A 22,785-nucleotide genomic window follows, 5' to 3' on the forward strand; every position below is an offset into this window, starting at 1 on the left:
CGACGTGGAGCAAAGACATCTCTTCTGAAGCGACTATAGACGTTCTATGGAAGGAGAAGCGGAAGCTGCGTCAACACCCCATCCCTTCTGTTTATTTATATTATTACTTACTCCTGGTTTTTGAATATTAGGTCTCATAGAGCCCAAGCTGATCTCTAACTCCCCACACAGCCTTAGATAATCTTGCACTCCCGATCCTCCTCTTAGCTCTTAAGTACTGAGATGACAGGCGTGTGCCACCACCACACCAGGGTTACAGGATACTGGGGATGGAAGACAGGACTGGCTGCATGTTAGGCAATCACTGAGATATACCATCGACCTTTAGAAAGAAAAAAAGATTTATATTTTGCCGGGCATGGTAGCGCACGCCTTTAGTCTCAACACTTGGGAGGCAGTGGCAGACAGATCTCAAGTTCAAAACCAATTTGGTCTACAAAGAGTTTCAGGATAGCCAGGACTATACAGAGAAACCCTGTCTCGAAAACAAAGGTTTAATTATGTGTCAGGTGGGTTTGTGTACGTGACTTCAGGGCCTAAAGAAGCTGGAAGCAGGCACAGGATCTACAGCACTGGCATGATTTACTTTCTGAGTTTGTGCTGGCCACTAAGCCCTTAGTGATCCTTTGAGCCTGTTATGCCAGGGTCTCCGACTTTTCCTAATTGGATATTCTTACTGCTGGAAGCACCACACCACGATTATATGAGGAGGAAGGAGGAAGTTGAGCCTAGCAGGTATCCTGATCCCTATGCCCTTCCTGTAACTCCTGTCTTGCCTGCTGTGAAGCCCCTTTATAATGTCCTACTCTTGGAGCTGCAGAGATAGCTCAATGGTGATGTGCTTGTCATGGGAGCAGGACCACCTGAGTTCAGGTCCAAGAATTCAGTGTAAAAACCAGACAACAGCAGCACAGGCCTGCAATCCCCAAAGACTATTGTGACCTTGTAGGGACTCTGTGTGGCTCACAGTAAATAGAAGTCTGTATCTGCCCGGACTGTCTCCCTCATGCTCACCTGAGATAGTTCCAGAAGATTCTTTTTTCTTTCTTTCTTTCTTTCTTTCTTTCTTCCTTCCTTCCTTCCTTCCTTCCTTCCTTCCTTCCTTCCTTCCTTCCTTTCTTTTTTTTCGAGACAGGGTTTCTCTGTATAGCCCTGGCTGTCCTAAATATCACTCTGTAGACCAGGCTGGCCTGGAACTCAGAAATCCGCCTGCCTCTGCCTCCCAAGTGCTGGGATTAAAGGCGTGCACCACCACGCCCGGCTCAGAAGGTTCTTGCTGATGGAATGGGATCTCCTTTCAGAACATAGTTGCCTTCTTTCCTGACAGAGCCCAGGCTGTAAATTCTGTTAGTACCCAGGCTGCCTCAGCTAATAGACCATGCTTTCCTGGGTTACAACTCTAGCTCAAGCCTGTATCTACTGAGCACTGTGCTTTGACCAGGGTTCTGGGCCAAACTAACTTACTGATAAAACTAATCCTCTCCTATACCTCCACCCAGGTCCCTTCAGCAGACCCAAGCTCTCCATAGTTCTGTCCTGTTCCAGCTTACTCAGCCTTTCTCTCCTTGACAGTGTGGGACACTGAGCACTGTAGAATCCAAAATAAGTTCAAGACCACCTAGCCCCTTCTCCTCTGAAGGGACTTCCAAATTATATAGTTTTAGTGGTCAAAATGACTAAGCCTGCAGCTGCCAAAACAACATTAGCAGTTCTCAAAGAAATTCCCCTACCCCACCCCACACTGAATTCTGAGAAAGACCACACACCACCCTGACCTTGCTGAAATTTCCCCTGATGTTAATGGCTGTGAGTTAATACTTGTGACGTTAATAGCTAACCCATAAGTTCAAAACATACTGTTGCTTTGCTGAAAAACAAGGGCAGGCAGAGTGAGGGGCTAGGCCAAAGGGTTACTTAGTCACTATGCAAACCAACCAATGCCTGAAAAGGTTGTTACACCAATTAGAATAAGCCAGCTACCCTGTTGCCTAAATCTGCCCCTTACAAAGGTATAAAAAGTGTGTTCTTTGTTCTGGGTCTCTCCACTGGCCTACGTGCTGAGAAGGGGGCGGGGGTCCCCAACATGTTGGATCAATAAAAATCCTCATGCGGTTTGCAGCGATGGCAGTCTCTGTGGTCTTTGTGAGTGAGGGTCTTTTGACGAATTCCAACGGCACCTCTCAGTCCCTCAGTAGGGACACCCAAGTATCCTGGTTTAAAGCAATGGAAGTGAGAGAGGGGTTCTGGGGAGATGGCTCAACTGTTAAGAACACTGGCTATTCTAGAAGACCCTAGTTTGATTCCAAGCACCTACATTCGTAGCCTACAAATGCAGTTCCAATTCCAGGGCATCTGGTAACTTAATAACATGAGTCAAAACACAAAATTAAAAAGCAATAGGAGAGCCAGGTGGTGGTGGCACGCACTTTTAATTCTTGCACTAAGGCAGGGCAGGCAAGGCCAGCCTGGTCTACAAAGCTAGAACAGCCAGGGCTATTACACAGAGAAACCATGTCTCAAAAAGACCAAAACAAAATGAGAGGGCCAGTAGAACATTCAGAGGGTGACTATTCTTAGAAGTTTCTTCTGTTTTATTTGTTGAGGGAGGTGCTCCTGCTTGCCTCTGCCTCCCCAGCACTGGGGTTAAAGGTACACCCCCTCCCACACCTGGCCCCATCTCTTGCCACCTCCCTAATAAGGCTGGGCAACTAGATCCTGCCTAGGTAAGGTGCCCCTCAAGCCCCTTGGCAGTGTTCCTCAGCTGGCTCTTGCCTACCTACTGAGCCCCTTTGGGAGTCTGAATGAATCATACACTGAGGCTGAGACCAAAGCTTTGCATTTGGTCCCTTCACTGTGGTAGCTTCCCTGACTGCTCACAGAATCCTCCAAAATACAGAGGAAACCTAAGCAGCCAGAAATACAGGGCTGGAAGTGCTTCCCTACCATGTGTGAGGTCCAGGGTCTCCTGCTGTTTTGACAGCCAGCCACATAACTCCTAGAACTGAAGGGCATGGCTCCAGTTCAGTGGCCAACACCAGTATCAGAGACAGAAGATACACAGTGAATTCAAAGCTAGCCTGAGCTCCTTGAGGCCTGTCTTAACACAGCAAGATTGCCTAGTGGGTAAAGGTACTTGCTACTAAGCGTGGTGACCTGGGACTTAGTGGGAGAACTCGCTTTTATAAGTAGCCTTCTGACCTCTACATGCACCATAGGATGTGTAACCTTCCCCGCGTCCCATACAATAAATAAATGGTTAAAAATGAAAAGGGCAGCCAGGCGTGGTGGCACGCCTTTAATCCTAGCACTCCGGAGGCAGAGGCAGGCGGATTTCTGAGTTTGAGGCCAGCCTGGTCTACAAAGTGAGTGAAAAGAACAAAAGAAAGAAAAAAAAGAAAGAAAGAAAGAAAGAAAGAAAAGGGCTGGGGCTGGCAAGATGGCTCAGTGGGTAAGAGCACTCACTGCTCTCCCAAAGGTCCCGGGTTCAAATCCCAGCAACCACATTGGCTCACAACCGAGTGTAATGAGATCTGATGCCCTCTTCTGCTACATCTGAAGTCAGGTATGGTGTACTTATGTATAATAAAATAAATCTTTGGACCAGAGCAAGCAGAGATTGAGCAAGCAGGGTTGACCAGAACGAGCAGAGGTCCTAAAGTTCAATTCCCAACAACCACATGAAGGCTCACAACCATCTGTACAGCTACAATGTACTGGCATACATAAATAAACCTTAAAAAAAATGAAAAGGGTTGTTAGGCTGGGCTGAGTGGCTAAGAGTTGGATTCTACCCCCCCCCCCCCAAGCCAGAACTGGATAGGACTGTCATATCTGTGCTGTGGGAGATGAGAGTGGAGGATGACTGGGGCTCCAGGTTCAGTGAGTGACCCTGCTTCAAAAAGTAAGATGGCAGACCTATTGGCACACAAGGACATGAGGCTAGCCTCTTGCCTCCACATCCATGTACAGGTGCCTGTTGTTGCCCAGCTACTTATAGAGGTCAAGTGCTTGCTACAAAGGCATGAAGACATAAAAAGCCAGGGGTAGTGAAGCATATTCATGCCAGAGCTGGGGAGGGAGGAGGAGGAGGAGCCATGGGGCTCACTGGCCCAGCCTCCAAGTATACAGGAGGAAATTTGCACCTCAGCCTGAGGCGGAGGATCAATAGAGGTCAGTCTGGGCTGCAGAGGTTAGCTATAGAAATGGGTGCTCTGACTGGCCTTTAGGAGTGTAGCTGGACCTGGACTCTTGCAGGAACAGAATCCTGGTGCAGCATAAGGTAGCTGAAGCCATAGAGGTGCTATAGGAGCCACAGCAACAGTAAATTTATACACAAACATACACTTATGCACATGTATACACACATGAAAGCACACACTCGCATGCAAATACACTCAAAGTTCGTTAGACACCCAGGCATGAAAAAAAAAGACAAAAACAATCTTTTTGCCTTGCATACACATGTGATTTGTGTGTGTAGACACTTGTGCTTGTTTGTGTGTAGGTGCTTCTCTCACTCTCTCTCTCTATATATATATCCTCAAACTCTGAGATCCACTTGCTTCTGCCTTCTGAGTGCTGGGACCAAAGGTGTGCAAGGCTGTGCCTAGCACACTTAAAATTTTTTGTGTGGGTGTGTGCATGCCACAACACAAATGTGGAGGTCAGAGGACAACTTACAGGAGTTGGTTCTCTCCTACCATGTGGGTTCTAGAAATTGAACTCACATTTTGAGGCTCAGCAGTAATTGCCTTTACCTACTTAGCTATCTTGCTGGCCCTCCACCTTATACATAAGGCATGGTTTCAGGATGAACCTGGCCAATAGTAAGCTCTTGCCCATGATCCTGGAACCTTTACCTGACTCTCCCACTAGGATGGCAGGTGGAGCTGGATCTGCCCAGCTTTTGGGGGTTGTAGAGATCCCAACTCTTGATTTCCATATCTGCCAGTCAAAGGCTGACCAAGCCATCTTCCCAGCCCTGGATTTTTGTGGGTTGTCCTGATGGGAGCACAGAGCAAGACCCTCCCTGACAAACCAGAACCAAACTCCAACCCCTGGAGACCACCATTTATTTTTGGTAAATGCCAACCAGGAGCACAGCTACTCCCATAGTACAGTCTATGACACAGGAGCCTCAAGATGACAATGGAAAGCAAGAGCATGACAGGTTTCCTGTTTCAGACCCAAGGTTTTGGGGCTGGGGTCTAGCCATGAAGAGCTCACTGCTTGGAGTCCTCCCAACATACAGAGAAATCAAGTTCCATGTATTTTGCTGCCTTAGTTCATCTGGCTCCTCTACTCTGTCAAGAAAGTTTTGGGTTTCCCTAGAATAAATGACATAAATTAAGGTGCTGGGTATGGCAGCTCCTCCAGGCACGGAGGCTAAGGCTGGAGGAGTGCCTTCTATTCTGTGGTCAGCCTGGTCTAAATAGGCAGATACTATCTCAAAGAAATAAATAAAAGCTCCAAGTGCACTAATAGTGAGAAGACATCCACTAAGCCTCATTTTCTTCTTCTGTAAAATGAAGGAGCTGGGTAGGTCAGGATCAGCGTTTTGGCTAAGCAATTTCAAAGGGTACGTGGGAACAGCAACATAAATTCTCAAATAAACCCCAACAGAGGTGGATCGGGTCAGTCCTGGAGAGGGAGAGGTGAATGTAGTGGGATGTAAGACACAGGAGTAGGGCTAATGTGACTTTGAATGGACAGATGTAAACTGTGGATCAAGTCTGTTTTGTTGTTGCTCTCATATAGCCCAGGCTGGCTTCCAATTCACTATGTTACACTGAACTCCTGATCCTAACTGCCTCAGCCTCCTGAGTAATGGAGTAACATTCGTGTATGCAGTGCTGAGGGTGGCCAGGACTTCATGCATGCAGGTAAGCACTGTAGCCAGAGCGGCAGCCCCAGCTGTTTGTCTTTTGATCCGAGAATCTGGTCTACCCTGATTGTCTCATCCATTCCAGTGTTCATACTTGCTGTGAGCCTATGAACAGAACTAAATATCCCATTTATTAATTTATAAACCGTTAAGAAAAGTGAGACGGGCCATTTTGCTCCCTGAAAAAGGAAAAATGCATTAATACACAAATTATAGGAACATCTTGGTAATCTTAAAAGACATAATTCATTCTGAGTCCAGAGCTGAGTCAGGGTCACCCATAGAGACCTCTGCAGTGACAGGTGTCTCAGGCCAGCCTTCCCCAGTGAGGAGAACCCAACAGACGGCCTTACCAAGGGACTTCTTCTGCAAACCAGCTAGGACTAGGCAAGGCAGACGGGACTGTCCTGAGGCCGGGGGTGCCAAGTCTCAGGCAAGCAGGAGACTAATATGATAAACCGGGCAGTGGTGGCGCACGCCTTTAATCCCAGTGCTCGGGAGGCAGAGGCAGGCGGATTTCTGAGTTCGAGGCCAGCCTGGTCTACAGAGTGAGTTCCAGGACAGCCAGGGCTAGCTACACAGAGAAACCCTGTCTCGAAAAACAAAACAAACAAAAAACCCTAACCTTCAATATAAAACCCCAAGTAATCAAAAGCAGAGGGACCCAACAAATCAGGAGTTAAGGACTGGGGTGCCATGATGTACCTGTGAGCTCAGTTCTTAGCAACAGAGGAGGCACAAATGCTAAGGTCAGCCTGGGAGGCTTAGTGGGATGACTCCATCTGGATGTGGTGCCCATGGTTTTAAAGAATCCAAGCACTCAGGAGGCAGAGACAGATATATCCCATGAGTTCAAGGTCAGCCTGGTCTATATTATAAGACCCTCTCTCAAAACCAAAAAACCCTGAGACCCATTGATACCCCTTCCTATCATTTACCTGCTGTCAATTGCCACAATGGCATTGAGCTCACAGGCTTGGGGAAGTCTCTTGCTTCTGCTTCAAGAGTACCTAAGACCATAGGTATGGGCCACCAGCCCCTCAACTTTTTCAGAGAGAGTCTCATTATGTAACCCAGACTGACTTTAAACCCATGGCCATCTTCCTGCCTCAGCCCCTCGATATATGCCACTATGGCAGGTCCCTAAACTGATCATTTTCCTGAGGCAGCTTCTCATTGAAGCCCAGGCTGGTCTGGAACTTACTTTGTAGAGAACCTTGTCCTCTAGATCCTCCTGAATCTGCTTTAAGAGTGCTAGGAAGGCAGGCAGGCCTGTACCACTGCGTGGCATTCTGTGGACAGAATCTAAGGCTGCACGAATGCTAGACAGGCACTCTACCCAGCCTCAAAGTGATTCTTAACTAAAAAACCAAGACCTGCCTGGTGTCCCATTTGCCAGAGCACAGTTAAAACCCTGATACACATGCGGTCTCCTCACTGACAAGCAACACTGTACTCGGGTATGAATACCTCCTTCTACCTCTGTGGCTGCAACTTCAGTACCCTTCGGCATTGCCTGCTACCACTGACCTGGGAGGGACTGGCTCCAGCAACAAACATCCCATATTTTGAAATGAGACAAGATGGTTTCCATCCCATGGCCGACAAGATGTTCCCCAGAGAAACTTAGGTTCTGAGGAAACTGTCATCACCACTCCTTGGCCTTCTGTGCCATCAGGAGAGTGGGGAGCAGACAAGCTGCTCCTCTAGAGTCCAAGGGCCCCCCAGGCCCTGCTTTGGCACCCACAAGGCAGAGGAAGGTCACAGCTGATGGGCTGATGGTCACTATAAGTCTGCCCTTGGGCAGCACTAGCTGCAAGTGGCCAACTGCCTTGGGGTATTCTAGGGCTCTGTATCATTGGTGGGATCAGGTAATGCCACCCATGTCAGCCCTCCATCCTTCTGGGCTGTATCCCAGCTGTCCTCTCCATGATATCCCAGATGCCATCTCCTGTTGGCTTCCAGGATTGCAGCCAGGAGGTGCCAGTTCTGTAGAGCATGTCCCTACTCTCACCAGAAGTTCAGATCAGACCTCTGTAATATGCCAGGGACAACCCTGTACACAAATGCAGAGTGGCCTCTTAGTGGAGGCGTAAACCAGGGTCTCTCTGTGGTTCTTTTCTGCCCCGAGTTTGTGGGTGTCCATGCTATGATCACATCCTGCAGCCCATCAGGGGCCAGGGGCCAGGACCCAGAGCTCCCCTGATGGCCCACCAAGTGTCATGTGCTCAGTCAGGCTGCCAGAATATTCTGAAGCTTCTGAGCTCAAGAAGGGGGTGCAGAAGGCCTGGCCTGGCCTATACATCATGTCGGCTGAGAGCATAGGAGTTTGGGTGGCCCTGGCGGCTGTATTGGAAGTGGTCTGTGAGGAGGATATTGCGGTACTGGAAGTCACCCTGCTGGGGGAACAATGCACCATTGTGGGGCTTTTCCACTGGGCTCCGCAAGTGCTCTCTGCTGCTCAGGTCTGACGTGGAGATGGGAAGAAGATGGCGCCGGGCCTGCTGATTCGCATCATACTTGGTCTGTGTGAAGAGAGCAATGAAAAGCACAAGGGAACTTTGGGTATGGGGGGGCATGTCATCCTAGCTCTATGGAGGCAGAGTCAGGAAGGGCAGGTGTATAAGGCTAGCTACATGGTAAGTTTGAAGCCAACCCAGGCTACATGAGACTTAAAAAAAAACGAAGAGAAGTCACCGGGAGGGGAGGGGAGGGAAGAACATCAGCATAAAAAAGGTCACCCTAAAACCAAGGACTAGGGATGCTTCTGTAGTAGAATGCTTGTCTACAAGATATATGCTCGAGGCTCCATCTCCAGCACTACATAAACCAGGATACAGATACAGATACAGACACCTGTCATTCTACTCCAAGGGAGGTGGAGCAGGGGGTCAGAAGCTGAAGGCCACTCTGGGCTACACAAGACTGTTCTAAAACAAGTAAGACACAAAGAAGGCTTCTGGCCTCTGCACCGATTGCCCTAGAGATCAGGGTGTAGAGGCAGGAGGATAGTGAGTTCTAGAAGGCCTGTGCTTAGACGCCTACTGCCACACTCTTCTGTCTAGCACGTACAACCCACACACCCTGTAAGGCACCCTTGGGACCTACAGCTAGAAATCCCTCCCCTCTCTTTCCCTTGGCTCCTTGTCCCAAGGGTGTGCCTGCTAGGGGACAGTAGCACCCAATGCTCACCTTGTTGTACAGGAAGACACCCAGAATGGCGGTCATCATGCCCAACACATTGGTGCTGGTCACTGGGTTGCGCAGCATAATGAGGGAAACAGTGATGACCATGATCCTCTTGGTGGCGTTGGCCACTGAGTAGCTAAGTGGGCTGATGAGGTTGAGAATGCTGAAGGCAATAACATTCTGTGCAAAGTTGCAGAAGCCACTGACTGCCAAGAGCAGCAGCGTCCAGGGCCACTGAGACACATAGGCCTGTGAAGATGGACAGGGGGCATCAGTGGGTGAGGGGCACATCTATACTCGGGCAGATTATTACCATGGGCAGCAGGTGGTTACTTTTTTTGAAACAGAGTTTCATGCAGTCCTGTTTGGCCTCAAACTGGTGGGCGGCAGGTTTGGCAACAGGCATTTTTACCCTCAGAGCCATTTCAGCAGTTTATGCTTTATACACATGACCTCTAACCCTCCTAACTGCCCCACTGCATGATGCGGTGGCTGAGTACTATCTCCCGAGTCAGAGATGCACAACCAGCCACCCAAGGGTTGCAGACAGTTCAGCAGGCAAGACCACTGGCTGCTCTCCCAGAGAACCCACATGGGAGATCATAATCACCTGGAAAACCAGTCTCAGCGGGCCCAATGGCCTCTCTTGACTTTTGAGGGTACCCAGGCACACATGTTACATGCAGGTAGAATACCCAAACATATATGTAATACTTTTTCTTAAAAAGGCAATCAAAAATGTTTGTGTGAGCTGGGCGTGGTGGTGCAGGCCTTTAATCCCAGCACTCGGGAGGCAGAGGCAGGTGGATTTCTGTGTTCGAGGCCAGCCTGGTCTACAGAGTGAGTTCCAGTACAGCCAGGGCTACACAGAGAAACCCTGTCTAGAAAAACCAAAAAAAAAAAAAAAAAAAAAAAAAAAAAGTTTGTCTGGCAGGAGCAAGGCACAGTGTGTTGCGGGGATCCCACCCCTGCCTCCTAGTGTCTAAACTCTGTCCTCACAACTGCACAACAAGCACTTTCCCCACTGAGCCATCTCCACAGCTTGGAGGCGGAGCATTCTGAGCATGCATGAAGCCAAGGGTTTCAGCTCCAAACCCCACACAAAACAGAAGTGAAAACATCAAACCAGACAAAGCCAAGGATATGGGTGACATTATCAACTACTGCCACTTTCTTCGAGAGGTATCAGTGGTGGGCAGGGCTTCTAGAGAGTGAAACACAGCCCCAGAGCACACCTATCCTCAAGACATCAGGAGAACACAAAGGCCCAGCTCGGACACTAGGAGGCCCTGGGCATCAGCTTCCTCAGATCTCAACTCACACCCAACTTCCTGGACTGCTGCCAGTCCTCAGTCATCCTGTGGAAACCACAAGTCCCAGCTGGCTCTTTGTTAGACATGGTGGTTAACAGGCATATCAGCTGGCCACCAAGGGAAGGATCTTGGAGGAAGTCTGAAAAGGATGAACCATAGAGTCTACCAAATCATATTGGCTTCCAATCCCGGCATGGAGGACACATTGTATTCTAGTACTCAGGAGGTGGAGGCAGAGGGATCAGGAGTCTGAAGACACCCTAGGCTACCTATTACAGGACATAGATCCTGTCTTAAAAGCACCAAAGGTGGAGCTGATCAGTAAAGCCTCAGCACCCATGTGAAAAAAATGTGGGTGTAGCTGCATGTATGCAGAGGCAGGAAGCTTGGGTGACAGAAATTGGCAGATCTTAAAGAGGGCCAGGCAGCCATCCTAGGCAGTTAGTGAGATCCTACTTCAAAAAGACAAGGGGGAGCTATTGAGGGAGATGCAGGAAGCTGGATTCTGTTTTCCACCTGCATACTGCTGGTACACACGTGCGCAAATACACACACACACACCCCAAAGGTAAGGGAAAGAAAACTGCACAGAGCAGAAAATGGGCACACTTTCTGTTCCTGTAACAAAACAACCCAGTGCTTTCTAAGGGGTAGGAATTGTCATATCCAAGTTGCTGGAAATATCCAAGGTACTAGACAGAGGCTGGCTGGGGTCACCTGGGATGCTGCTCTGCTCCTGAGAGCCCCGCCCTGGCAAAAAAAGACTTTAGCTTTCTACCAACACCCTCCTGCCCAGCCATTCCCAGGATTCCCAAGTTCCTTCAAATCCCCTGTGTACTTTCAGGGTTTCCTCTCAGGGTTCCTGTGTCTCCCATGCATCCTCTCACCATTCCCAGCATGGTGCCACTTTGCCAGGCATGTCCTGTGACTGTAACAGTCAGCTCTCTTTGGAAACAAGGTCTCATGTAGACTAGGCTGTCTTCAAACTTACCGTGTAGCCAAAAATGACTGAATTCCTGACCCTCATCTTGTCTTCTGAGTGTGGTGCTGAGTGAAGCCTGGACCTTGTGGGGTCAGGGCAAGTGCTGTCCTATCATAGGTAGTCCCAAATCACAGTTCTAGAGATGCAGTTCAGGACCATATGGCCCAAACTTCTTGGATTTGGCAAAAAGCTCTTTTAGCAGAGGTGATTTCATCAACAGGAAGCAGAGGCAGGGTAAAACAGGAAGAGAGAGGTCCCCTCCAAGGACATGTCCCAATTCCTTACTTCCTCCTAAGTTGTACCTCCACCAGGTCCTACCACCAACAACTTTTAGAGGGGGGATCCACACATAAGTCCTGGAGGACAGTTACATCCAGACTGACCAGTGCTACACTAGCAAGAACATGCACATATGCAAGCCTGTGTGTGTGTGTGTGTGTGTGTGTGTTCTTATGAGTGTGTACACATGAATATGCACGTGTGCATATGTACTGAAGAGTAAAGTGCTTGTATATAAGACTGCAGTGGGCCAGCCTCTTCTTCCCAGAACTTGAGTTCCTACTCACAGGATTTAGGGTTTTAGCCCACTTGGATTCAGATTGTTGAATTAAGGAGACTAAATGCTGAAGCTCTATTCTAGACAGCTGCTCCACCAGTCTTTAGTGACATTGTCACCTATGTACTCCCACCACAGACCCAAAGCATCAGGACCAAGCACATAAAGACAGAAACCCTGAACCAAGATAAACATTTCCTCTCCCCAAAGCAATAACCTTAGGCACTATAACAAAAATCATAGTGCCCGAAAGCTGACTGACACAGGACAGCAGGAGCACTGGCTCTCAGGCTGATATTCAGAGACCAACTTCTCCCTCCCACATATGCTCCTGTCACGGTCATGTAGTATGACAGGATGTGGCAGGAACCCTAGGAAGAACCCACTCCACGCTGGACTTTTGTTTTCCAGAACTGAGAGCTAAAGATTTTCACTTTCTTACAACTCAGGTCAGGACTTATGTCTCTGGTACCTTGTTACAGGAACAGAAAATAGACTGGCACGGATGGCCAAAGAATGCCTCAGGATGGACAAGAGGGCTACAGCTTCCAACCCAGTACATGCTGCAGAAGCTGGCAAAAGCACACCAATGTCTCAGCAGTCCCAACTCACCAGGTCACTGCTGACCAGGAAGGTGGAGAGGTCCACCAGAACCCACGTGGGGATCATGAAGAACACGGCGTGGCAGCCCAGGATGTTGAGCAGCCGCAGGTGGTGGATCCTGGAGTCCCTCAACACCTGAGGGGAGAGTGCCTTGTTAGAGCTGTTGACACTCCAGCATTAAGGTCTGCGTTTCCAGTTCCCAACCTAAGACTGGATTCCGACATCCGAGCTCAGGCCCTCAGACCAGCTGACTTGCTTATAAAGGAACACATAGCCATGCCTAGACAAAGCGCTCTGTCCTATGGATGAGAAGGTGACAGAGAAAAACCAGGACCAACCCAGTAACATGCTGGGGAGGGTATAGTAATCCAGGTACTCTGAAACCCCAACCCCACTCTTTTTTTTTTTTTCCATTTGTTTTTGGAATAGGGTCTTGCTCTGTAGCCCAGGCTGGTCTGGCACTCAGAGTAAACTTGTCATCATCCCAAATAAGCTCGTGACAGGAAGGGGCTGAAATCCCTGTGAATGCAATCTAGATTGGCTTAGCCTGCCTGAGCACTATCAGGCAATGCCAGAAACAGATCCTACTACTCCCAAACCATGGACTTCAGGCCTACTGCAAGGCGATGCCCCAGTCAACAGCATGTTCATAAGAAATATAGGAAATATTTCCTGTATTGTCAACAAGTGAACCCACAGTGCTGAAGGTAGTGCTGAGCCTTAGTCATGACCGAGAGTTCTGCAGTGAGGTGACACCACACAGCAACAGCCAATGCGCATGGCCAGACAAGACAGGGTCAATGAGCACAACTCGGTTTGTGAGCAGGTTCAGCACACGCAAGACCCTGGAAAGGGAAAGGAGGTACAAGGACCCACAAAGAAGCTGGCCATGGCATCATATTTGTAATGTAAGCACTTGGTGGTGGGGACAGCAGGCAAGGGGCTCATGGGAAATGAACAGGTTGGGTTCCAGGTTTAGTGGAAAATAATATGGAGGGGTCAGTGAGATGGGTCAGTGGGTAAAGGCCTGTAAAGACTTTCCACCAAGCATGATGACCTCAGTTAAGGTCCCACATTATTCCTTTAAGTTGCCCTCTGACCACCACCGTGAGGCAAGTGCCCTTGCACACAGAGCACGAATATAAATAAAATGTAGCAAGAAAACTTATTAAAGAAAAGGAACAAGAGATAGCAGGGTAGGTTAGGTTTAGGGTTAGTTTTCAAAATAAAACAAGGGATAGTGACTCAGGCAGACAGTAAGCATAGGAAGGGCTGCTCTGGCCAGTCTGCTTGAAGCCACCGCCCTGGGGCGACTTGCACCAGGGACAGGGCCAACACACCTTTTTGGAGAAGATGTTCTGAAGGGAGAAGCATAGCGTGGCTGCCAGGGCGCTGACCAGCCCCCACACGTCGAAGGACAGCTCTGTGACAGTGGCTAGCAGGACTCCGCTGATGATGGGGACCAGTGACAGGTATACCTGCAGGAGGTCAGAGGGGCTCAGGTGGGCTGGGGCTACCCACCATTCAGAACCGCAGGAAAGCTCAGGGCCCCACCTGGGGGACCGCACCCTCTACCCTGGAAAATGCTGCCTGCGCCTCACATGGTGCTTCATGCCCAGCATTCTAGCACTCGGAAAGCCGAGGCAGGAAGATTACTAAGAGTTTCAGGTCTGGGACTGGTGAGATGGCTGAAAGATAAAGGCACTTACCACTAAGTCTAACAACCAGAGCTTGATGCCCAGGACCCACATGGTAAGAGAGCTATCCTCTAACCACCACACACAAAGACACAGACAGACAGACAGGCAGATAGACACGTTCACAGGAAAATAGATAAATAAATGGAAAAAAGGCTGATGCTAGCCTGAGTTATTTCAAATCCTGTATCAAACAAACAAACAAACAAACACCAAACAAACGAAACCTAACAAGGCAAAAATCCAAGAGGATTTCCAGTCTTAGGTCAGCCTGGGCTACACAGTGACATTTTGTATCAAAAACCCAATCGGAAGACCAGTTAGTTGACTCAGCAGCTGGAAAGTCCTCAAAGATTGACTGAGTTTAATCTCCAGGACTCTTTGGTGGAAAGAGAGAACCAACTTTGCAAGTTGTCCTCTGACCTCCGTGTGTAGTCACATACCCATAAAACAATAAATATAGAAACAAACAAAGCAGCATTCAGGAGCAAAAGGGCAGTGGCCACTGGGACTTGAATTCCTGGCCCTGCACTCCTGGCCATAGCCCGCTTTCTTTGTCCTACATCTTCCCCTGAGAACAAGGATTCCCAGACTGACCCATCTGCTTTGCAGGGCAAGTCGCCCAAGAGGGCTGATCTCCAGATCCTGCACTTGTGAGGCCCTGAGCTAGGTACAATATCCCCAGTGACCAGGAAAACTGATAAACACAAGGTGTGCTATCAGGTGACACACCTGGGTGCCTCCCCAGCAACTCTGACCCCCCAGGAGGCTAGTCCTACCTGGTATCATCCTGGCAGGGACTGCAGAGTGCCGACAAGGCTCACCAGGATAAAGTTGGGTCTGAGAACAAAACTCAGCCAGAGGTGGTCCAGTTTCTGCATTGATCCATGTGCATCAATTATAGGGCACAGGAAAGTGAGCACTTGTACAAGGTTCGATGGTTTCCAGCCGAACAGTGGCATCCCTACTGCACACGACACAGTGAGCTTGTTCTTTAGTCCCAGGCCAGAAAACACCTGGCTTGGCACCTTCCCTGGGCAGCTCTGAGCTCTGGGTGCTATATATGATCCATGTCCAGATAATCACAACCCAAGGTTCCTTGGTTCAAAATGGGGGTTGAACCCCAGGCCTTTGGGTTCTTAGCAAGGGCTCCACACTGAGCTACAACCATATTTTCTTTTGCCCCTTCTTTCTTCCAATTAATTAATTAATTAATTAATTAATTTTGAGACAGGGTCTCTCTACAGAGTCCTGGAACTTACCATGTAGACCAGGCTGACCTCCAACTCAGAAATCCTCCTGCCTCTGCCTCCAGAGTGCTGTGTTAAAGGTGTGTGTCTAGAACTCCTTATTCTCCTGCCTCTGCCTCTCAAGTGCTGGGAAGACAGACCCATGGCACCATGCCAGGCTTTGTAAAGTTTTAGTTTCTACAAACTGGCTAGATTCTGCCACGGTCAAACTCCTTTGGCCTACTCACATCAGATCCAGACAACCCCTACCAACCATTCTGTCTAGTGACAGAAAAACTAGGACATGATAGTTTGTAAGTTCGTCAGGACCAGGCCTGACAACTTGAATCTGATCCCAGGTATCCACAAGGTGAAAACTGTCCTCTGACTTCCATACACGTGGCAATGCACAACACACACACATAAATAAACATTAGAAAATAAAATAAGAGAAGGAAAACTTGTCCCAACTTAATTTGTTGGTGACTTGCTAAAATGGAACCAAAGACATCACCTACCACCAATCCCAGAGTCGGAATCATAACAGAAAAGAACAGTGGACGCCAGAGGGATGTGGCGCTCAGGGACAACAAGCAAGAGATTATGTGGTGATATCGCCCCATTCACACACACATCTGCTGTCTGAAAGGTGAGTGCGGGATGCTAGGTGCTAGCCACAGGACAAGGCTGACACCTTGACTTCCTTATTTGACAGGAAGCAGGAGGATGCCACGGTCCAACCACGTCATCAACCTGGTCAGCTACTGGGAATCCCGCCTAGCCCAGGGCTTCTGCCAGAGTTACCTTGGTGCTCTGTTTCTCCTTCATGATGATCCGGGACAGGAGGACCACCCAGATGGGCATGGTGGCCTTGACTGCAAGAGAGGAAAAGGCACTCAGTGGGCAGTCCTGGCAACCTGCACACCCGACCCTGAACCTTCCTTCTGTAAGGCTTCCTCTCGATCCCAATAGCTGGAGTCAATTCTGCTAGGCGCTCGGTAAACTCCTCAGACCTTTTCCAACGTGAGAATCCGACGCACCTTGGCGGCGTCTCAGTCAGACGGCCCGCGCACTCGTACCCACACTTCGAAGCCCCAGACAGCGCGCAAAGCCCGCCTCAGCACTTACCGGTGTGCGCGTAGGAGACCGGCACCTTCCAGATGCTGACGTGCGCCGACACCGACGCGAAGTACTTGCCAAAGGCAAGCGGCAGTACGTAACGCGGATAGAAGCGCGGCGGCAGCAGCGGGCCGGACGCCGGATGCGGGCCGGGTCCGGGGCCCGACACGGGTGGCGCGGGCGGCACGCGCCAGGCGCGCAGCAGCGGCGGCAGCCCCGCGCACAGCGCTAGGATGTGGCACAGCGACACGGTGACCGGGAACGGGAAGGCGCTCAAAATCACCTTGTTGACCACGTTACCGCCCGCGCTCAGCGCGTACCATAGTAGACACAGCACCGCCACCCGCGCACCCTCGCGCGCCCCGCCGCCGCCACCCGCGCCCGGGACCCCTGCGCCCGCGCCGGGACCCGCGGTTGCCGCCGCCGCCATCCTGCCCGAGCGGCCGCCCCTTCCCGCCGGACGACCGCCGGACGCGGGCAGGGGGCGGGACAGCCCTGGAGGGCGCGCCGGCAGACGCCGCTCACCATTGGCCCCTGGCCCTTGCGTCATCGCCGCTCGCCATTGGCCACCGCCCCATACGTCATCGTCGCGCGTCCGCCGACGCGCCCGTACACGTCGTCGGCGAGGGCCCTACCCTCACTTAAACGCTTTCCGGGAGGGGGCGGGGCTAAGCCCGGAAGGCGGGCCGTAGGGCCCGCGGGTGGGTTAAGCGCGTTACGTTCTCTCCGGTGACTGGCAGGACTCCGTGGGAGGTGCCGGGCGACGCGGGCCCGCCCACTTGAGGCTGTGGAAGCCGCGTGCCTGGGGCGTAGACAGGGCTTAGATCTTTTAGAAGAAAAGAAACCGATTGCGGTAAATCCTCTGGACTACGCCGGGTCCTCGGAAGCTGTGCGGTAGGTGTCAATTTCCCCTCACAGACCAACCGAGAGAAATCCAGGGTTAAGTGTCTCCTGCGACAGTGTCTTAAGAGCTCAGCTGACCGGTACGATGCTGGGCAAAACCACGAAGGCAGGACTAGACTTACAAAACTCGATTCCCAAGATCGTGTGCTTTTAAGTGAGGGAGAATAGTTGTTCGCGCTCCTTAAAATGTGTTCATTTATGGAGGCGGGCACGAGCGTGTGTATACACATATTGAGGTCAGACGAGTTGAGTCTTTTGTCTCTTTTCTACCATGTGCATCCAGGAAAAGAAACTAACTCTGGCAGCAAGCGTTTATTTGCTGAGCCATCTCGCCAACCTCAATATTCTCCTTTACAGCGTCTCCTTGAATGCCAGGGTGTCTTTCTACCTCACCTATGTTTTGGTTTGCTTTTCTCTGTGTAACAGATTCCTGGCTGTCATGGACTCGATTTGTAGATTAGGCTAGCTTCGAACTCAGAGATTTGCCTGCCTCCGCCTCCTGAGCACCATGCGTAGCTACTCACCCGTTCTTCAAGGTAGACTGTGTTGTACCCTGGGGTTTGCTGGATACTCATCACACATGTGGCAGTCCTTGTGGATCTGAGTAGAAAATGGCCTGGTCCCTCCCAAAGCAGGAGTTTAAGAATATGGTGATAGGACGCTGGGCTTTGTACCCTAAGGCCTTTGTCACAAACTAAATACAAGAGGAATTAGGATCTTTGGACAGAGCAGTGTCAGATGGCCCCACTGATGTGTTTTGGTTGCTTTTATTTCATATTGGATTTGGCCCTGGCAACTCTGGAAGCTTTTTCATTTCACAACAGGTACATGTACTCAGGGCAACCCAGCTGTGGTTTCACCTCCTCAAATGGCCCTGTAATGGGGAGTGGGGCCATTCTGCAACAAACCTCAGAAATTCCTACTGGCTCTGAAACGGGTTCTGGGTTGGCTTTGGTACCAACCAGACCAGGAGGTATGTTCTAAGACTTAAACCATGAAGCTGCTGTTTTATGAATAACTGTTATCTTTGAAATTAAGAAGATATGGATGAGTGAAAAAAAAATACTAGACACCTAATCTTGGCTTAATTGTGTATGTGGGAGAGAGGGGGTAGATCATTACTATATAACGAAGGTGACATCTTAGTGGACACCTGTCAGGTATGGAGGCAGCCTTGGGTCTGCCTGCAGCTGCTAGCCCAGGGCTAGGGCCAGAAAATAGTTATGTACATCTGGGCCATGCAATCTCCCTGATGGGCAGGGAAGGTGTACACCATGTCACTAAGAGGCTCCTCTAGGTGGGTGACCAAGGGGATGTTGTTGACCATGAATCAATGAAAAGCAGATAGAGAGGCCCTGCCTGCCGCTACAAAATAAAGCTAAAGGGATGTCACCAAGGCTGGCATAGTAGGTATGGATGTGGGCTCCAGGCACTTACCCCTGTAGGAAAGGCCAGATTTAGCTATACATGTGCAAATGAGAAATGATTCCAAAACTGGTTTGTGCAAATATTTTTTTTATTTCCACATTTATATCACAAGTTGTCCACTTACTGGACCAAATAGCAAAGTTGCTCCCTTCTGCGCGAACACAGAAGTCTAGGTACTGTACATTCACTAAGGCTCCTTGTTTTTGCAAATCGCGTTTATGACCATAAGGCAAACGAATCTAAAGGAATGGTTATGAGTGTTTCCAGCCAACAGACGGCTCTTCCCTAGCCCACCAGGGCAACTCACACCAGTAGCACCCTCGGGAACTTTGTGGGTTAAAGACTCTAGAAAGATGGCATTTTTCTAGAGTTGTGCAGAAAAGGAAAGAAGGGAAGGAAAAGTCATTTGGCTGGTGGTAGGGGAAAAAAGAGAATGAAATAAATGAGAAAACTCAAGTTTCTGCAGCATTTCTTTTAAGAACTGGGACTGAACTGAAACCATATACAAATGGGCAGACGACTGTGCAGTGTGGGTGAGGCTGGCCCACCCACACAACACCAGGGTTCACCACAGCAGAGAAGCTTCCAGCGCACAACACGAGGGCGACAAAAAAAACCACTGGCTCGAGAGTAGCCTGTGCCTCAGAGACACCAGGGCCAAAGAGCAAGAGATGCAAAGAAGAGATGTGTCTGTTGCTGTTAAGGTAACCTCTTCCACAGGGTTCCTGTGCCTGCCTGCTACTGAGGTCCCTGCCTTCGGTGCTTAGAGTGGTTCTGCACCTCTTCTGGGATGGGGGACTAACGCTTTATAGCTGGCTTACTATAGATTTCAGCCATCTATCTGCCCCTCCCCCGAGCGGCCCTTCCTTTGCAATCGTTAGTAAACTGGTAGCAGCATTTCACAAAAGGATGGTGGAGAGCGAGCCTCATGCTCGCCTTCTCAGCTGGCCAGCCTAACCCTTGCGAGGTGGGAATGCACATGATGGCCAGGTCAGGTGCTCAGTCCAAGCAGACATAAGGCAGAATGTTCAAGCGCCCATCGTCACCATGAGGGTCGAGCGATATACACTGTGTCCAGTCATACCAATTACCCTGTGTGTCTTCACACCCGTTAACCCCTGGCCATTGCTGGGCCTGGATTCTGTCCAGATCATCCTGCGTGACCTCACGTGTGAGCCCTGGTAGGTCAGTGGGTGTGGGCAGTGGTAGCAGCACATGGGGCTGCCGGGCCCCTTGCCGACTGCTCTCCTCCTGCTTCAGGTATTCAGCCATAAAGTGGTGCGCACCTGGGGTCTGTGCGCCTGAGGAGGATAGCAAGCTGCTCTGGCGGCTCAGGTAGGACTGTATGATCTCATTTCGTGATAGCTCCTTCCAGTTCGTCTGCTCAAAAGGGCTCTGGAGGCTGGCCTTGACCTCCTGCTGCTCCAGCTCTGTCCTAGGCAGCTGCTCTGTGGGTACTGGGCTGTCAGCCCGCACCGGCTCTTTCTGGGTCAGAGGCCTGATCTGTCTTGTCATGGGGTCAAAGGTGAGCTTCCGCTCTTTTAACCGCACAGGTTTAACACCAGCCTCAGCCACCTGCCCGTCCAAGTTCACTGTGTAGTCTCGAGGTCGGTACCTCTTTTTCTTTTTGCTGTCCGAGCCACCCGAAGAGGTAGCATCACTGTCCGCCTTGGAGGAATCTGGAGAAAATCCAGCCCTGCAGGCTGGCCCCGTTAGCCGTGGGTGGCCCTCAGACTGCTCTGGCCAGTGCACAGGGCTCTCAGCATTAGGCAGCAGCTCCTGACGGCGCACAGGGGGCGTGGGTGGCTGGGCCAGCGGGAGTGGGGATGGTACCTGCGTGTTGTCCGGTGGCTGGGGCCATGGGGAAGGGCTGGACACCTGGCCCTTGGGTATGTAAGAGCTCCGATGCCGTGAAAAGGAGCCTTCGTGCCGTGAGTTCCGGGGGCTGAAGGAGCAGCGAGAGGACCCCCTGGGATAGGGAGGGCCTGGGGACTCATCTGCCCTGTCCAACTGCTGCAACTGTGCAGCCTTGGTCTGCAGGCAGGGAACTGGGGGTTTGCCCAAGCCGGGAGAGCTGGGGCGCGGCCGCACGGCGTTCACGGGAATCTTGGTGCTGTGCTTCTCATTATCACTGGGCTCCAGGCGGCTGCCATCAGGGCCCAAGTGCCCACTGCCATCCAGGGGGCTGGGTAAGCTCTCTGGGCTCCCGCTGATCCCATTGGTGGGGAGAGGGGATGCATTGGGAACCAGAGGGTCAGGACTGCCTTTGGAAACTTTGTGGGGTGGCCCTGGGTGGCCCAGGTCACGCTGGTCCCCCCTGCGCTTACGGCTGCCCAGCCTATCTAGCCGTTGCCCAGGGAGCCTTTGGATGTCGTTGCGATTCTTCAGGTCATGGATGCTCTTGGGTGCACCAGCCACTCCCATCTCTGGTCGGCAGTTGTGCGCACCCCCATTGGCAGAGCCTGCAGCTCCTGCCAGTGCCCGTAGTGCCACTTCGTTCTGGTGTACAGGCTCGATGAGCTTCTGCCAGCTTCGTAGCAGCCTCTTGGCCCGCTTGGCCAGCTCCTCATTCTTGGTTTTCTTGCGGACATCATTGATGAGCTTCCCTAGTCGTGTCTCCTACAAGAGAGTGACATACTTTTACAAGGGGCCAGCGTCTTGGATATAGTTTGGGTATGTCCAGCACTGTGGCAGCAATGAATCTTTAGATCTGGGACTCAATGGCTTTCTCAGAAACAGGTCTACCGGTTCCAGGTGCCTGTAGACTCAGGTGCTATCAAGACCACAAATATAACCGTGGGTGGCCCTACCAGGATGTCTGGGTGAGCACATTATACAGCCTAAGACTTCCTACCCAAAGAGAGGGCAGTACCACTAACCAGTTGTCTAAAGCACAGTTCAGGAAGGAGCCCAGTTGTGAGATTAGAAGCCTCCATTCTTGGAGAGTTGAGTAAGAGCCTAACCCACAGGAAGAAAAGCTGTCTGGGGCTACCTTTACCTCCCATTATGCCCAGGGTAGGGGCAAGGGCTCTTACCTCCAGTGCCTCTTTGGTGATGGGGTATCTCTCCAGACTGGAGATCACTTCCAACACTGCCACCATGTTCCGGATCTGAAGAAAAAGAACCATGTATCAGCTCAGGGCTCTGCCTTCTCCCATGGAAAGCCCAGCAGCCTAGGGCCCTGCAAGATACCAGCACTACCAAAATCCCTATTACCCTTTCCCAGGGTTCAGCATTACCCATATGCAGGCACACCCCACTGCCATCAGGGTGCTCTGCTGAAGGACATACCACATAAAACACAAAGCCTCAGAGAAAAGGAAAGGAAAGATAGGCACAATAACCAGTGAACCCGATGACTGTATCAAGGTCTTCATAGAGACTCTCAAGAAAGCAAGATGTCACAAACTATAAGATCTGTATGTCACATGGCTAGGAGGGCCTCTGGAACACCACCTGAGCAATAATGCAGCCCCATGAAACCAGATGAGAGAAGGCCCGAGACACTAAGAGGCTCTGTACACAACAAGCAGGGTGAGGACTAGTGCTGAGCTTCATGGTGACAGGAAGCTAATGATCTACAGGCTCACATATGGGATCCCACTCTAAGCCAGCCTTTCCACTGGGCAGGTGCCAGGATTGTCATTCTGGAAAGAGTAGGACTAAAAAGCTATGACTGATGTGACTGGACATCCCAGCAGCACAGCCACACACAGTAGCAAAGCATGAGTGGGGGGGGGTGGGTGAAGAGGAGTTTCCAGAGCAAGAGGGGACAAAGCAAGATGTCACAAACTGTAAGATGTATATATATGGCTAGTGAGACTAGCCATATTGGTGAGCTCCAGGTTTGATTGAGAGACCCTGTCTCAGTGATCAGGCGGA

At 50.6% G+C, this 22,785-nt stretch overlaps 2 protein-coding genes across 4 annotated transcripts in view; both read right to left on the reverse strand.

The window, feature by feature from the left end:
- Positions 1–2,410: 2,410 nt before the first annotated feature.
- Slc35e1 (solute carrier family 35, member E1) lies at positions 2,411–17,030 on the reverse strand. Of its 2 annotated transcripts, NM_177766.3 has the most exons (6): positions 16,582–17,030; positions 16,258–16,328; positions 13,868–14,005; positions 12,537–12,662; positions 9,077–9,322; positions 2,411–8,409 (listed from the first exon to the last, which is right to left on the reverse strand). In NM_177766.3, the coding sequence occupies exons 1-6, from the start codon at positions 17,000–17,002 to the stop codon at positions 8,182–8,184; spliced, it is 1,230 nt and encodes a 409-aa protein (NP_808434.2). In that variant the 5' UTR covers positions 17,003–17,030; the 3' UTR covers positions 2,411–8,181. The 2 variants fall into 2 exon arrangements, with proteins under 2 accessions (NP_808434.2, XP_006509747.2); XM_006509684.2 differs by lacking the exon at positions 13,868–14,005 and having other exon boundaries at positions 16,582–17,025.
- A 1,940-nt stretch (positions 17,031–18,970) lies between these two features.
- The window catches only part of Med26 (mediator complex subunit 26), a 53,756-nt gene continuing 49,941 nt past the window's right edge, over positions 18,971–22,785 (reverse strand). Inside the window, exons 3-4 of one of the 2 annotated variants that reach the window (XM_006509739.4) lie at positions 21,939–22,013; positions 18,971–21,522 (exon numbers count right to left, since the gene is read on the reverse strand). In XM_006509739.4, the coding sequence (XP_006509802.1) occupies positions 19,903–21,522; positions 21,939–22,004 (1,686 nt within the window). In that variant the 5' untranslated portion in view covers positions 22,005–22,013 and the 3' untranslated portion in view covers positions 18,971–19,902. The remainder of the gene's footprint in view (positions 21,523–21,938; positions 22,014–22,785) is intronic. The other variant, NM_027485.4, reaches the window with a different exon arrangement.

Source organism: Mus musculus, chromosome 8 (genome assembly GCF_000001635.26).
Source record: "Mus musculus strain C57BL/6J chromosome 8, GRCm38.p6 C57BL/6J".
Taxonomy (NCBI): Eukaryota; Metazoa; Chordata; class Mammalia; order Rodentia; family Muridae; genus Mus; species Mus musculus.

Bases quoted from the DNA above. Each gene is read 5' to 3' on its own strand.
- Slc35e1 (NM_177766.3), bottom strand. From the start codon at position 17,002: ATGGCGGCGGCGGCAACCGCGGGTCCCGGCGCGGGCGCAGGGGTCCCG. The intron at 12,663-13,867 runs GTGTGTTGGCCC...CTCTCCCCTCAG, and splicing joins AGAACATCTTCTCCAAAAAG to GTGTTGAGGGACTCCAGGAT. The intron at 8,410-9,076 runs GTGAGCATTGGG...CTCTTCACACAG, and splicing joins GTGTCTTCCTGTACAACAAG to ACCAAGTATGATGCGAATCA.